The following is a 15800-nucleotide window of genomic DNA, read 5'->3' as shown; positions in this document are numbered from 1 at the left end:
TAGATAAAATTTTGCGAATAATATTGGGTATTTGAATAGAGGAGCATTATGAGATAAAATTTAAAAATTTATAAAAAAACCTCCTAGCTTTGCTAATTTAACTAAACACCCCAATATATAAAAATTGTGTTAAATAACAAAAACACCCCTATCCACCCATAGTGCTAGATTCCGACCACCACCGTCAGAATCTGGCAAAAAAATGGCGTTACGACGTAGACCGGTGGGATATGACGGGTAGGGCATCGATATGGCCTTTTCCGGCCAGATCCACCACGGATCTTGCCAGATCTAGCTATCGACGGCCGAAAAAGTTCAGATCTGGCCATCAGTGACAACCAAAGATATGACCGTCGTTGACCGTCAACAACGACCATTTAATTTGGCCTTTTCCAGCCAGATCCACTGTGGATCTGGCTGGAAAAGGCTAGATCGATGAATTAACAGTCAGTTCTGGTTGTTTGTAGGCCGTTGTGACAGATTCTAGAATCTGGCAAAAATGGGTGGGTGAGGGTGTTTTTGTTAATTTTTTAACTTTTTTTCTAGGGGTATTTAATGAAATTAATAAACTTAAGGAGTCTAAAAGTAATTAAAAAAATATACTAGTATTTCTCAAACAACAAAACAAACAATATTTTGGGAATATGATTGGGAATATAGGTAGAAATAATGTGCCAAACGGAGCCTATATATATATATATATATATATTTTATGAACGGGTGTTCAAACTAGTTTATGTGCACCTGAATTAATCCCTCAAGACCCTAGAAGTTAGAACTACTAATCGGATAAGAGCTCCAATGGTCACACTTATTATGGGTTGCAAGGACTCGAACCGAGAGACCATGTAAACTTATATCCTCTTTTAATCTTTTACCTTTAAATCCCCAATAGTGATTATCCTAATAATATTTATGTCGTACATTCCTATTCCCATTCTAATTCCTAATCCATACTCAGATATTTTATATTAAAGTATTGAATTTGGCTGTAGCATAATGTCAAATGTCAAAACTTTGAAAACAACCAAATACATGGAAATTTGGAATCTCCCCTTAACCTTAAGGCTTAAGCCTTGTATATCAAGGTGGAACAAGTCAATGCTAAGGGAGTTGTTGTTGTTGGAATTTGATTCATTTGAAAGCATATGAAAACTTAATTTAAGATTCTCTTTCTAGAATCTATTAATGTATTGAAATATTTCTGTATTTTCTCATACTTATCCAATAATATGTGATTTAGTACATAGAAATTTTGTTAAAAACAATTATTAGTAGGTCGGCCTAAATAACAAATATTTGTAGCAAAGTTTTTGTGGTTGGCTTATGCCACACCTAATGCTAAACAAAGAGTAATAATCAGGTAAACAACTTCAACCACTTCTCCTCTCTTCCCTCCATTAAAATATTCAAGATTGACGGTTAAGATGTTGTTCGTGTAAATATGTGGGTCCATTTATCATTGCATTGATTCTTACGTAATTGATCTATATGAGCGAGGTCAAGGACTCAAGATGAACCATTGACTTGGTTTAATCTTCACCCAAACAAGAAACCAGATTAATAAATTGTTAATATTTTTTTTAACAGAGTTATCATTCTATTAATTCCTTCAATTTATTTAATTAAGTACTCATTATCCAATTAATTAAGTTTATAAAACTTTGAAAACTTAACCACTATAAGAGAATTTTTCAAAATCCACATTTTTCTCAAACTGACCCGCGTTTTCTCTCCACCCGCCACCCACCACCGCCGGCAAGGCAACATCAACAACAACCCCCTTCAAACGCACCCTTTGACCTCAAACATCAGCATACAAAACAGACACGCCATCAAACTGCATCACTCAGATAACACACAAGCAGCATGGGCAACTGTAACGCTTGTGTGAGGCCTGACCAAGACTCCAAACGCCACCAGGAGCAAGAGAAACAGCGGAGACGTAAGAAAAAAGAGAAAGAACGGAGGCCAAACCCGTACTCCTCCCACTTCAGCGACCAGATCCTCTCCCCCGCCCCGATCCGTGTCCTCAAAGACATAATTCCTCTCAGTCACCGGACTCGCATAACTGACAAGTACGTCTTGGGCCGGGAACTGGGCCGTGGCGAGTTCGGCATCACCTACCTCTGTACGGACCGCGAGACAAAAGAAGACCTTGCATGCAAGTCAATATCCAAGCGGAAACTACGGACAGCCGTGGATATTGAGGACGTCAGACGCGAAGTGATGATAATGTCAACGCTGCCAAATCATCCTAACGTGATTAAACTCAGAGCCACGTACGAGGACTCAGAGAATGTTCACTTGGTTATGGAGTTGTGCGAGGGTGGGGAGCTATTTGATAGGATTGTAGCGAGAGGGCATTATAGTGAAAGAGCGGCTGCTGCAGTGGCCAGGACGATAATGGAGGTGGTGAGAATGTGTCATGAAAATGGTGTGATGCATAGGGACTTGAAGCCTGAGAACTTTTTGTTTGCGAACAAGAAGGAGAATTCACTTCTCAAGGCTATTGATTTTGGGCTTTCCGTGACTTTTAAGCCTGGTATGTGGATTTGTTTAGTGGTTGGATATCTTTTTATTGGTTGGTTCTGATGGGTTTTGTATTGGTTTAATTCTGGTATGTGGGTGGGATTGGATTTTGTTTTATTTTTTGAGCAGTTGTTTGATTTTGGAGCCTGGTTTTTGTTGCTTGAAGTATGTAATTTGTTTGTTTTCTAAGTGTTTTTATTTTTTATTTTATTTTATTTTTATTTTATTTTATTTTTTCATTTGTGCTGTGCGATTGAATTTCGGGTTTTTGGGTTTTGAGTTATTAGTAAGTTTTTGCTTATCTGTTGAGTTTGAGCTTTAGATGTGGACGATTTTGTTTTGTTTTTGCGAGATTTTTTCATGCGTTTTTGCTGAATTAAGTGATTGAACTTTGACAATTGGGTCCTTCAACTGTTCATGGGATTTTAGTTAATTGCTGAACAGGGTTTTGCTTGATTGTGTGATTTAGTTACTGGGTTCCTGTTACAGGGGACAAGTTCTCAGAGATCGTGGGCAGTCCATACTATATGGCGCCTGAAGTGTTGAAGAGGAATTATGGGCCTGAAGTTGACGTATGGAGTGCTGGGGTGATTCTTTATATTTTGTTATGCGGGGTTCCCCCATTTTGGGCAGGTAATTTGTTGCTAAATTAAGTTACTTGGTGTTGAGTTTTTGGAGGTAATGTTGATGATCAATGGTTGGATTAAATTGTGAAGTTGTTCCTTGGATGTTCTTTTTTCGCAGAGACTGAACAGGGTGTTGCTCTAGCAATTTTGAGGGGGGTCATTGACTTCAAGAGGGAGCCATGGCCTCAGATTTCGGAAAATGCTAAGAGTCTTGTTCGGATGATGTTGGAACAGGATCCTAAGAAGCGGCCAACTGCTCAACAGGTGCTTGGTAAGCCAATCTAGCCATTTCTACTTTTTCTGATTTTGTGCCTGAGTTTTACATTTTTCCATTCTTTTTGGAATCCTAAGATGCTTCTAGGTTCAATTTATGCATGTCTTGTCTGCCTGTGAATGTCTTGACTGCTGTGAGTGGGAGAGATTCATGTTTCCCTTTTCATTTTTTTTCCAGAGAAATGCTAGATGTACAAAGACTCCTACAAAGAGTTTTTGTACAAAGTGATATGGCAGCTGTCACAGCACTAGTTTTACATCAATCTTCTCTTTCTTTTCACAAACTAGTGGTGTGGCAGCTACTACATCATTTTGTACAAAGACTCTTTGTAAAAGTCTTTGTATATCTAGCATTTCCCTTTTTTCCATGAAGAGTGTTTTGTCTAATGATATTTTTACTCGATGTGGAACCAAGCCTCAGCTGACAGAAATTAATTTTTAACTTTATTGGACTGTTTGCTTGGGGTTTCCATCATACTTTCGTTGACAAAGTATGGCTACATATAGCTTTAGCATTGAGCATAACCAGGACATCGAAGTGAAAGCATGTGCACAATCACTTGAAGACACACATTTCATTTTTGGATTCAAAAGCTTCCATTGTTAACAGGAGATAATTTGTTCAGGATGTGGTTTGCTGGAAGATTGAATTTCTATAGCACATGGATAGTTTTGTTGAATTAGTTGTATTGATTTGGCTTTTCTATTCTTTTTTGGTAGAACACCCCTGGTTACAAAATGCAAAGAAAGCATCAAATGTCCCATTAGGTGATATTGTCAGGACAAGGCTAAGGCAGTTCTCTGTTATGAATAGATTTAAGAAGAAAGCACTGCGGGTAAGCATCTTTGATTTGTTTATTTTCTAGTTTTTGCTCAAGTTCCAAGTTCTATTTTAATCTTGGGCAATTCATTAATTTCTGCTAGTGATTTTACTTTGTTCTATCAAATACTGTAGGTAATTGCAGAACACTTATCTGTTGAAGAGGTAGAAGTAATTAGAGATATGTTTAAATTGATGGACACGGATAATGATGGAAAAGTAACATATGAGGAACTGAAGACAGGGCTTCGGAAAGTTGGTTCACAGTTGGCTGAACCAGAGATGAGGATGTTGATGGAAGTGGTAAATTCCTGTGGTTACTTAAATTCTGAATTGAGATTGCAAGATTCTTCATACTTTTAATGTCATCAATCTATTGCTGGACTGCTATATTTACATGTGTGGATTTATATCTTTCCTAATATAGTTTTTGCTACTCTTGAATTCATTACCCTGCTACATGCTTCCATAGTAGTGCACAGTTGAATGTGCTCTTCAATGTGTATGCTAAAATGAGTTTGGCTCCTCTTTTTGTTCACAATAAAGTGACCAGGGTTTACAAGTTGATCATATTAGGTGTCATATACACGTTTGGTTTCCAATAAGTGTGTGCATCCTCGCCACCTTGGATCACTAAATGAATATTGCATTTTATACATGTCAAAAGAGATATCTTTTTGTTGATTAGAACTTGGAGATTTTACATTTATTTTGTCAGTTGTATTATTTAATTATTAAAGTGTTCTAGTCCCTTCTGGGCTAAAGTTTACTACTAACAAATGGACCAAATTTACAACTTTTCACAATTCTGTTAACTTTTTTTTTTTTACTGATTATATCCGAATGTTCTAGTAAAAGCAAAGGTTTATAGTTATTGTGAAATTGAGTGCTTAATTTTTGTGCTAATATTATTTTCACTGTTAGTGACATTATTTTTGTTTTCTTTATTTAGGCTGATGTTGATGGGAATGGAGTTCTTGACTATGGAGAGTTTGTAGCAGTAACAATTCACCTGCAGAAGATGGAAAACGATGAGCATTTTCGCAGAGCATTCATGTTTTTTGACAAAGATGGGAGCGGGTATATTGAGTTAGATGAGCTGCGGGAGGCGTTAGCTGATGAGTCAGGGGAAACAGATACTGATGTATTGAATGACATTATGCGTGAAGTTGATACTGACAAGGTTTGATTTCTGTCCATTCATGCGCAATGTAATTATACTACAAATTTATTTTTTGTGATTCTTAACCTTTTGGTGTGTTATTTTTCACCAGGATGGGTGTATCAGTTATGATGAGTTTGTTGCGATGATGAAAACTGGAACTGATTGGAGAAAGGCATCTCGCCAGTATTCAAGGGAGAGATTCAAGAGTTTGAGCCTTAACCTGATGAAAGACGGTTCACTTCAGCTTCACGATGCAATGACCGGTCAAGCTATTGCTGTCTGACTTAGGGTGTTGTTGATTTAGTTTTGTTTGTGCCCTGGGGTATTTCTTTCCAGTTATATTTATACATACTATTCTTGGAGAGTATGGGCTGTGCGTGGCCCCTGGATTTTCACAAAATGTGAATTTTAAGTTGAAGAACCTTCCTGGAGGGGAGACCAAAGATTCTTTGGTACTAATTGGAGTTTGGTTTGGTTTAAGCATGCCGGAGAAGACTGCACATTGGTTAAGGTTGCTGCCACTGCCGGAGATCTTGAAGGAATAAGTATTCCGAAATTCATGTGCCCGTATTTGATTGTATATATATGTAATGTCAAATGTCAATGGTGTTTGGTTTAACTTGGTTTTCTACCTCTGTATTTTGTTGATAAACCAGTTAAGAGTTGTTTATTGGCCTTGGCCATGTGAATTTCAAGGAATTTTCAATTTTCCTTTTAGTCTTGCAGAATTTTGTCTATTGACTCTGTTATGCAATTACCACTTAATGTTCGTCCGTTTTTCTACCTTTAATCATTCTAAAAGAAGCACCACCTTTTATCTTGGATTAGTCAGAAAGTTTGTTCAACGGTCAGCAAATAAAAGCTTTCTCCTCTTTTCTTCAACTTTCTTATTGAGAAAACATTTCCTGTTGATTTTTTCCACAATAAATCAATCTCATTTTTATCTTTCTCTCCAGACCAGCAAACCTCTCAAGTCTCAGCACTATCAGATTTTCAAAGTTTCTCTTATTTTCCTTCATTTTCTAAGCAACCAAACAAGCCATACTAATATACTACACCAAAATAAACAAGCATCTGAACCTCCTGAGAAGGGGAGAAGACCTCTTGAGAAGTTTGAATCACATTTACATTTCACCATGCATCCTTGGCTTGGCTGCCCTGCTACCAACCAAATTCAACGACTAATGGTTCCAAATAGGTGAAGACACTTTTATGAATTTCCATCAGTTATAATGGGAATGAAGAATCGAAGAGTGTTGTGCGGGAAATCTGGAGAGGATAATTCCCTGTTAAGAGAGAAAATATTTAGATTTGTTCAATTTGGAATGAAGATATTCAAATTGACTTAGATTCCAACTAAGGTAGCCGAAGATCATGCAACTTCCTAATCCTACGTAGTTGAATCTTACCTCAACTCTATCATATCAATGAGTGCTATATAAACCCATCAGAACTTGTTTTCAGGGGCTAGGCAATTGTTCTAGGAAAATATTTAGATTTGTTCAATTAGTAAAGAAGATATTTGATATTTAGATTTGCTCAATTTGGAAGGAAAATATTCAAATTAACTTAGATTCCAACTAAAGTAGCCGAAAATCATGCAACTTCCTAATCCTACGTATTTGAATCTTACCTCAACTCTATTATGTAAATAGGTGCTATATAAACCCATCAGAACTTGTTTCCAGGGGTTGGGCAATTGTTCTAGGAAAAGATTCTTCATTTATAATTCTCATTCAATAAGAGAAACAGTGGACGTAGGCTCAAGATTCAAACTTGCTAAACCACTTTAAAAATTGTCATTACTTGCATTTTTGCTCTTGAATCATTCTTTTACTACTTTCCATTCATAATATTTTCGATTCCACCAAAGTCAATTGGATCTCTATGGTTGGTGCAAGTTTCTGTATCAACAAACAGATTTAGTTAGAATTGAAGTAATATCAAAGTTCTTAACTCCTAATATTCTAAACAAGAAAAAAAGATGAATCATTAATCAATGGTACACAATTTACTTTTATGATTAAGGGGGTTATTTTTTATTTTTTTATTTTTCTCTTGAACACTTAATATGATTAAATAAAGTATATATATATAAGCATAAATTGAATCATAAAAATTGAAAGATAAAAATCATTAAAATAACTTCGAATAAATTCAAAAATTCATTGAATAAAATTGAAACATTTACTACTTGCTAATCCAAATGTTTTCAAGAAGTAGCTAATGAGAGAGTGTTTTTACATAAGAGAATTTTCGGTACGAAAAATCATGCCTTGAATAAAATAAATTACAATATTTATAAAACTTTAAGATACTGTAATATTACATGAATACTATTTGGTCACAAGTGTACTTTCTGTAGCTTCACATGAGCATTGTTTGATCACAAGTGGACTTCTTGTAAACATCACATGAGCACTATTTAGTCTCAAGTGGACTTCCTATAGCTTCACATGAGCACTATTTGGTCACAAGTGATCTTCCTGTAACTTCACATGAGTATTGTTTGGTGTCAGTTTCCATAAGAATTTTGATAATTTTTTTTGGCAATTCTTTTTTTTTTTTTGAGAGAGATGACGATTTTGAACTGTTAGGAGTAGATCATATGATTTTGTAACAATCATCTTCATTGCTTTGGGCGAGATTGACAGAGGCACTGGAGCCTTGGTTGGGCTCTTCTTCATCTTCTTCTTGGGGTTCTTCTTGGAGTTGAGAAAAGATTGTCTTGAGATGGTCTTTGAGTTCTTGCTTTGTTTTAGCACCTACTAAGGATATTTGTCTGTAAAAATTTGGCAATTTCAAGGGTAATTGCTTAAATTGGCTAAGGTACATTTGATAAGTGAAGTTGAATTTTTTCTTTGGACACATGGATGCATCATATTTGTCCCACCATTTGATCTTGGATTTTTGGATCAAATTAGGGAGATTGCTAACATTTTGGACATTTTCATATTCCTAAGCTACAATCCATGATAGATGGAATTTTGCTGAGAAATGAAGTGTTGGAGGAAAATTTGAATAGGTTTTGGAAACTTTGAATTTTGATTTGAACTCATTGAATCCTTCTTGAACATTTAAGGGTAAATTTGTGAAGTTAAGCCAAAACGGTCCCACCATTTGGTAATCCAATTGGGAAATTTGACCAAGGTCTTTATTTTGAAGTAAATCATCTAGGATTGTCCATGATGAATATTTTGAAAAAAGAGTGATCTATACTAGGCCTTTTCATAATCGAGTAATTATATCCAAGTAGATCAAAATTTTGGGAAATTTTTTTTAAATTGGTTTGGATTAGATCCCCAATCAGAAACTAAGGAGCTTCATGATGCGAAGTATTGAATGAGTTATGAATCTTGCATTGTTTTTATCATCATAGTGTTTGAACTCACAAGAGTCTAATTAACAAGAGTTTCATAAAATTTGTGAGCTTTTCTTAAATCCTCATGGATGAAATGAAAACCTTTTGGAAATACTTGTTCAATCAACTGTTTTGGGTTTTCAAAATCTTCAAAAACCAAAAGATTTGAAATGATTCCTTTTAAAATATATTTTTGTCTTAGTTTAAGGGTTTTTAAAGATGTAACCAAAAGAAGTTCTTTATATTTTGAAAGAGCGATTTCAGCTATTTTTTGTAATTCACTTATTGAAATTATCAAGTTAGGAAAATTCTTCTTGGGAATTTTTTGGAAAAGTTTGAGAATCATTTTGATTTTTAAATTTTTTTTTTTTTTTTTTTTTTTGGAAGATTTGGTGTTTTTAGCCCAATCATAACTAAAGCTACTTCTCAACTTTTCCGAAATGAGTTTATCCAAGTTTGGATCCGATCTTCATCGGTTGGGCTCTAAGAATTGCTTGCCAACATGCAAAAATTTATTTTGATGAAATATTTTGAACATATTTTTGCAAAACATGTTTAGTAGTTTGGCAATCAATACAAAGCAAAATTTTTTGATTGAGTAAGTTACTTTGAAATTAGGAAATGCATAAGACAATGGATAAAATTTCTTTTTTTATGGTGGAATATTTTTGTTGAGTTTTATTTTAGAATTTGTAAGTATACTAGATAATTTGTTCTTTGTTATCTTTTACTTGTTTGAGAATACCTCTATATCCTAAGTCTGAGGCATTTGTTTTAACTATTTTGAAGGCTAGTGGATTTGTTATATGTAATCATGGCAGGTGGGTAATTTGGGGCTTTGATCTGTCGGATTATATTTGTGTGAAGACTTGTCCATGGTTTTGGATTTTTCTTTAATCTTTCATATAAGGGTTCGCAAATTTGACTAAGTTTTGGATACATAGTTAAGACTTCCTAAGAAACTTTGTAATTGAGTTTTATGAGTGATGACATTAGGAAGTTTTTGACCAAATTCAATAAATCTTTGAATAGGTATGATTGTGGCTTATAGATTATTTGACCTAAAAATCGAATCTTTATCTAGAAAAGATTTATTTTAGTTTCTAACACAATCAAACCATTTGTTTTGACAATGTGAATAAATGTTTTTAAATATTTAAATGTTGATCTATACTAGATGAAAATACAAGAACATCGTCTATATAGACAATAAGAAATTGAAAATATGGATTGAGTATATCATTCATTATTCTTTGGAATTTTGATGGAGCATTTTTTAACCCATAGGACATTATATTTCATTCATATTGACTAAATGGTACAATAAATGCAATTTTATATCTATCTTCTAGTTTAATTTGAATTTTCCAAAATCCTAACTTCATGTCAAATTTGGAAAAGATTCTTGAATTACAAAGTTTTTTTAGTAAATCTTTTTTGTTTTCCAAAATCCATCTTAAGGCTATATTAAGCGGGTGGTGGTGGAGCAGGGAGGAGAAGGAGGTGTTGTTGTTGGTGGTTCTGGCCACAATGGAGGCTTTGATGTTGGAGGAGGTGTAGGCTTTGGTGTCGGTGGTGGTGTTGGAGGAGGAGGTGATGGTGTTGGGGGTGGAAGTGGAAGTGGAGTTGAGGGTGGATTATGTAGAGGATCTAGACATGGGGGTGGCTTAATTTGGTGCTAGTGACGGTGTAAGAGGTGGAGCTGATGGAGGCATAGGTAGCGAAGAAGTAGTTGGAGGCGAGGGTGGAGGAGGAATAGGTGGGGGTTCAAGTCATGGTGGTGGGTTTGGAGTTGGTGGAGATGTAGGAGAAGGTGCAGGTATAGGTGGTGGTGTTGGAGGAGTAGCAGCATGTGGTATTGGAAAAAGGCATGAAGCTGGTGGTGGTGGTGGAGGTGGAATTGGGATAGACATTAGAGTGATTTACCATTCTATCCTTTTTCAATTAAAGTTAACCGATGGATCTTAAGTTCTTAATTATGGGTGTAAAAGTGTCTTTTTGAAACTTTCTGGGTGGAAAATGTTGTTTGGCCAAACCCTGGGTGGAATATTGTCGGCTTATCGCTCTCCCTTATTTTTAAGTTAAATCAACTGTAAAATTTTCATTAGAATTGTCTGTTTTTTTTTAATGACCCTTTTTCATTTTACATTTAGTAAAATTTTTAAAATATGTTTGTTATTATTCTTAGATGGTTATTACAATATTTTATTTTAGTTTTTCATTATCATAATCCGGTAATTCTAATAATGTGGTTGTTTTCAATAATTCTTGTGATAATTTTTTCTACAATAATTTCACAGGCCCACAAAGCCCATTAAATCGATGGTTGATGTTATGGGCTAGGCCCAATATCCCAGTAGTTAGTTTCCTCCACGTTTGTGATTATGGGGACGCACAATATTTCGCCCTTTAAACACGTCGTGAACAATTCATAAAATCGTAATCAAATAATAATCCAGCTTTACTAGGATTTTGTGATAACCGTCAGATCCTCACCCTCGTTTCCTTTTCCGTTACCCATCCAACGGTTATAATTCCCGCCTCTTCCAATTTTCCGGCCACCACATAAACCAAAACCAACAACAAAAAACAAATTCAAGAACAGTGAGAAAGAGAGTATTTTTCTTGAGGAAATGGGCATGGATTATTACAACATATTAAAATTGAATCGCAACGCCACCGATGACGACCTCAAAAAGGCGTACAAGAGATTGGCCATGATATGGCACCCGGACAAGAACCCAACTTCTAAAAGACCAGAAGCGGAAGCGAAATTCAAGCAAATCTCCGAAGCCTATGATGTTTTAAGCGACCCGCAGAAACGACAGATCTACGATTTGTACGGAGAGGAGGCGTTGAAAGCAGGACAGGTCCCACCAACTTCGAGTTCTGCCTCCACGTCGGCTCGTGGACAGGGCCAACATTATTATCAACGCCAGCATCCCAATCCGACGTTCCGGTTTAATCCCAGAGATGCGGAGGATATTTATGAGGAGGTTTTTGGATCTGAGAGTAGTAATAATGGAGGGCAAAGAGGGTATAGAGGACATAGAGATGGATATTTTAGGAATGGGAATACTAGTACTGCTAATGGAGCCGACTTCAAGAAAGCTTTGCCTGTTGAGACTGTTTTGCCCTGTAGCTTGGAGGACATTTATAAAGGTGCTAAAAAGAAGATGCGAATTTCCCGGAATGTCTATGATGTTTCTCGGTATGTTCTCTTTTCTTCCTATTAATTGCTTCTTCTTTTTTTTTTTTGTTAATGTAAACATGTTTAATGTGTTACTTATAAGAATTTTATGTGTACTTGAAAAATGCTTAGAAGGTTGTCAATTGGAAATCTTGCAAGACCATGCTACTGAAGTTTAGGAGTTTAACAGCTTATATGTTAGGTTAAAGATTCTCTTGATTGTTTTTGGTAAAAATAGTTTTGCTGACTTGACTATGATTGTTGCGCCTCACTGACCATTGATCTTTATGCTACCATAGATATTATGAAGTGTCAAGATTTTATTACTCTAGGATCTATGAATTGTTTATTTATGGATAGCTTCAAACCATTCTCATTCAGTTGGTATAATTTTTTTGTTGTTTGATTTAATTCTGTTAGCATCCGTGCAATGTACTTAGTTTTTGCTTGACTGAGATTTCTGTTGTGTTATCATTATATTTCTTGGATTCACCTTGTTTAGTGGTCTATTGCTACAAAACAATCATGATTGTATCTTATTCATTTTTTGCAAGTTATAGTCAATCTTTAATTTTGCTGATAAAAAAAACTGTTAGCATATCGGGCATTAATATAAAAAATTGTCTCACTCATTTTTTTAGCACGGATGGAGATCAAATTAAATTGTTTACGTGAATTAAGGGTTTCAATAGTGCAGTGCCAGGTTTCCTTGCAAAGATGTTCTCATTTGCTTGTCCTACTACTACATTTATATATATGTCTCATTGTTCATCTAAAACAAAACACTGGTCTTGGTTTTCTTTTCTACTTATAAAAAGAAACTTTTATTATAGCCAAACAAACCAACAGACTTAAAGAGCAAAACGAGGAGCAGCAAAATATTTGATATGTTGAATAATTTCATGAAAGTGCTAATATTTCATAATAGTGGATAAATATGTGAGGGAAATATCTTCTTGAGATCTACCGAAGATGTAAAATGGAATCCACTTCCTTGGATAAAATTTAAATGGATCTTTGTTGATGGTAATAGATTATCTCTTGGCCTTAGGATATGATAGTAATCGAGTAAAGTTGAAGGAGAATGCAAGTGAGAGAGAAAATATTAATAAAAGAGGCTAGAATAATAAATATCTGCTATTCTGTTAATGTTTCTCTAATGAGTTTCAGTCCAAGCCCAAAAGGAGCTGCCTCGTTCCTAAACGATTTGTATTTGTGAGCTGTATAGGATACAGAAAATTAGGAAGAAGTTAAGCAACCACTCGAAAGTTCCAAAATAAGCCAAGAAGTAGCTTACTTTCTTTCATGAACCTTGCAATGAAGGCCACTTCTGTCTTGCTGCAAGTTTTCTTTTTCATTTGTTCTTTGACAAGTAACGCTAGACTTGTGTACTGTTTGTTTTAGTAGTCAATGAATATTTTGAGAACATTTTTCCAGGTGTATTGCAGTCTGAAATCTAGATGCTGCTGATGTTAACGTCAGGAAAGTTTACCAGATTGAATTTAATCTCACTATTAATTTTTCTTTGGCATTTAAACTAAAGAATTATATATAAGCTAGAAGATGTTTGCCATATGGACCAGGATGGGATTTTTCCACCTGTATTTGGAAGAGGCAACATTGATTAAACACTGAAAGTTACTTGTTCCTGTAGGAGGTGACTAGGAAGCGCAGAATTTGTCATGTTGAAGTGTTTTCCAATTTTTAGGATTTTGGTTTTTCTTGTTTTCCTTCTTGGTAGAATGCATGTAGGATTTTCTTCCACAAGCAAACTTGCTATTGTTTAGTGTAAATAAAATGAGTTTTTTTATAACTGTTTGTGTTCTTTTTATTATGATTTCAGCTATGATTATAGTTGCTGATTAAACATCTTTCTTTCCTCGGTGGAAAAGTAGCTAAATGCTTGATTGTTGTGAGTTTGATTTTTAGGCGAAAATCAATGGGATTAAGAACTTCCTTCCATTTCTGTTTCTCTTGAAGCTCAAGTTTTCATTGTACATTTGTTTATGCAATTTCTTACATTTGATTAGGCCAGGAGTGTCTGTTTCCTGGTTTATGCTGTTAAATATTAAAGAGACTCTTATAGGTGATTTTAAAGATTTTCAAATTCATGTTTTAAAACCTGCAGAGTAGTTTGTAACAAAAGGTACTCTCGTCTTTTTTGGGATCCCACATTGAAAGGAAAAAGGTGGGCATGTGGGTTATAAAGGCTTGGGCACCCTCCCTTGGCAAGCCGGTTTTCCAAGGAGAGTTATACCCAAGCCCATGAAAGACCCATGGCTCAGCCCAAATTGTTGAGTTATTGGAGTGGGTTCCTATCAATTGGTATCAGAGCATGATCTTGTGCCTATGTGGCAGCGCACGCGTGGCAGGCTGCTCGTGGCAGGCTGACCTTGGGCCCGGACTGCTACCACGGAGAAAGTGCATGGAGGCCCAGGGAAAAAGGGGATCCCGTAGTCACCCAAGGGGTAAGAGCCGACGGGGGTAAAGAGGCCGACGTGGACTCGGTTCGGAGCGTGGTGGAATGTTGGATCCCACATTGAAAGGAAAAAGGTGGGCATGTGGTTTATAAAGGCTTGGGCACCCTCCCTTGGCAAGCCGGTTTTCCAAGGAGAGTTCTACCCAAGCCCATGAAAGACTCATGGCTCAGCCCAATTGTTGAGTTATTGGAGTGGGTTCCTATCACTTTCTAGTTCAAAATATGTAGAATAATGATGGCTTTTGATATTAACGTTATGATAATTTTTTTCTCATGCAATCCACTTATTGTTTAGTTGCATTAATTCTATGTTTATTTTGGTTTTCTTCTGTTCATTGACCTTGAGCTTGATATTTGAGCACCTTTTTGGCAGTAAGCTAAGGACTATTGATATTGACCATTGAGATCAGACCTGGTTGGAAGAAGGGAACAAAATAACATTCGAGGAGAAGGTAACCAGGAACCTGGTCTTATTCCAGCAGATCTTATTTTTGTTGTAGATGAGAAGCCACATGATCTTTACAAAAGGAGGGTAATGACTTGGTAGTAAACCAGAGATAACACTGCTGGAGGCCCTCACAGTAAGACCCTTGCCCTGACTACCCTGTGGAAGGAATATTATGATCCCCTGACAGATATTACAAACCGGGTGCTGAAGTAGTTGTCCCAAATGAAGGATGCCAATTTCTAAAGAACCTGGGAAAAAGGTAATTGAGATCAAGATCAGTGTCAAGTATCCTTCAATGCTCACATCAGGCAGAAATCTGAGCTAAGAAGGGTTCTTGGAGGAGTTTCATAGTTTAATCATTTCAAATGGACAACTAAATTAGCATTGGAGTATCTTGATCTTAGATGTAAATAATAGTATGCGGTCGTAGAAGTGAATGCTAGGCAGGTTTTGGTGTGGTATGGTATAGCTAAGAGCTGAGTTTCAGTCTATGGAAGGAATAGGTAGGTAAATTCTACCTAAGCTTCTGTCATTTTTTTCCTTACAATAATTTACCGTGATTTGGATGCTGGTATACTATACATTTAGAAAGATTGTTCTTGGATTTGAACTGACAGTGGAGTGACCTGGTGAATTTTTTACCATGAGAAATATCATATTTCATTTTTTGGTTTTTTTTTTTTTTTTTTGAAAGATTCTAGGCAAGTGTTCGTTCTCTAATTTGTGTAAAACATTAAATTGAGTTGCCAAGTTTTTTTTTGTAAGAAATCATGTTCCTGTCCTAAATGTTTTCATTCAGAAGATCATCTTCACTATTCGTGCCCTGAATAAAAGGCAACAACTTTCAGTGGTTGTCTAATATGCTCAGATGCAAAAAAATAGGTTAGTACAAACTCTTCACTGTGG

At 35.8% G+C, this 15800-nt stretch overlaps 2 protein-coding genes and 1 pseudogene across 2 annotated transcripts; all 3 read left to right on the top strand.

Annotated features, from left to right (window-relative positions):
- The first annotated feature begins 1869 nt into the window (after positions 1 to 1869).
- Positions 1870 to 5908, top strand: LOC116134723 (calcium-dependent protein kinase 10-like). The gene is made up of 7 exons (XM_031420382.1): positions 1870 to 2545; positions 3022 to 3165; positions 3277 to 3429; positions 4152 to 4267; positions 4387 to 4554; positions 5204 to 5434; positions 5526 to 5908. The coding sequence occupies exons 1-7, from the start codon at positions 1870 to 1872 to the stop codon at positions 5697 to 5699; spliced, it is 1662 nt and encodes a 553-aa protein (XP_031276242.1). The 3' UTR covers positions 5700 to 5908.
- Positions 5909 to 9591: 3683 nt separating this feature from the next.
- On the top strand, positions 9592 to 10745 carry LOC116134771 (glycine-rich cell wall structural protein 1-like). The gene is made up of 3 exons (XM_031420420.1): positions 9592 to 9598; positions 10239 to 10418; positions 10474 to 10745. Exons 1-3 carry the CDS (start codon positions 9592 to 9594, stop codon positions 10743 to 10745), a joined length of 459 nt encoding a protein of 152 aa, XP_031276280.1.
- Positions 10746 to 11375: 630 nt separating this feature from the next.
- On the top strand, positions 11376 to 15245 carry LOC116134801 (annotated as a pseudogene).
- Positions 15246 to 15800: the final 555 nt, after the last annotated feature.

Source organism: Pistacia vera, unplaced genomic scaffold (genome assembly GCF_008641045.1).
Source record: "Pistacia vera cultivar Batoury unplaced genomic scaffold, PisVer_v2 Contig291, whole genome shotgun sequence".
In the NCBI taxonomy this organism is placed as follows: domain Eukaryota; kingdom Viridiplantae; phylum Streptophyta; class Magnoliopsida; order Sapindales; family Anacardiaceae; genus Pistacia; species Pistacia vera.
This window is presented reverse-complemented; position numbering and strand designations above follow the sequence as displayed.

Excerpts from the sequence above, each read along its gene's own strand:
- LOC116134723 (XM_031420382.1), top strand. The coding sequence starts at position 1,870 with ATGGGCAACTGTAACGCTTGTGTGAGGCCTGACCAAGACTCCAAACGC. Across the intron at positions 3,166-3,276 it reads GGTTCCCCCATTTTGGGCAG|AGACTGAACAGGGTGTTGCT; the intron begins GTAATTTGTTGC and ends CTTTTTTCGCAG. Across the intron at positions 5,435-5,525 it reads GTGAAGTTGATACTGACAAG|GATGGGTGTATCAGTTATGA; the intron begins GTTTGATTTCTG and ends ATTTTTCACCAG.
- LOC116134771 (XM_031420420.1), top strand. Across the intron at positions 10,419-10,473 it reads TGGAGTTGAGGGTGGATTAT|GTGGAGCTGATGGAGGCATA; the intron begins GTAGAGGATCTA and ends ACGGTGTAAGAG.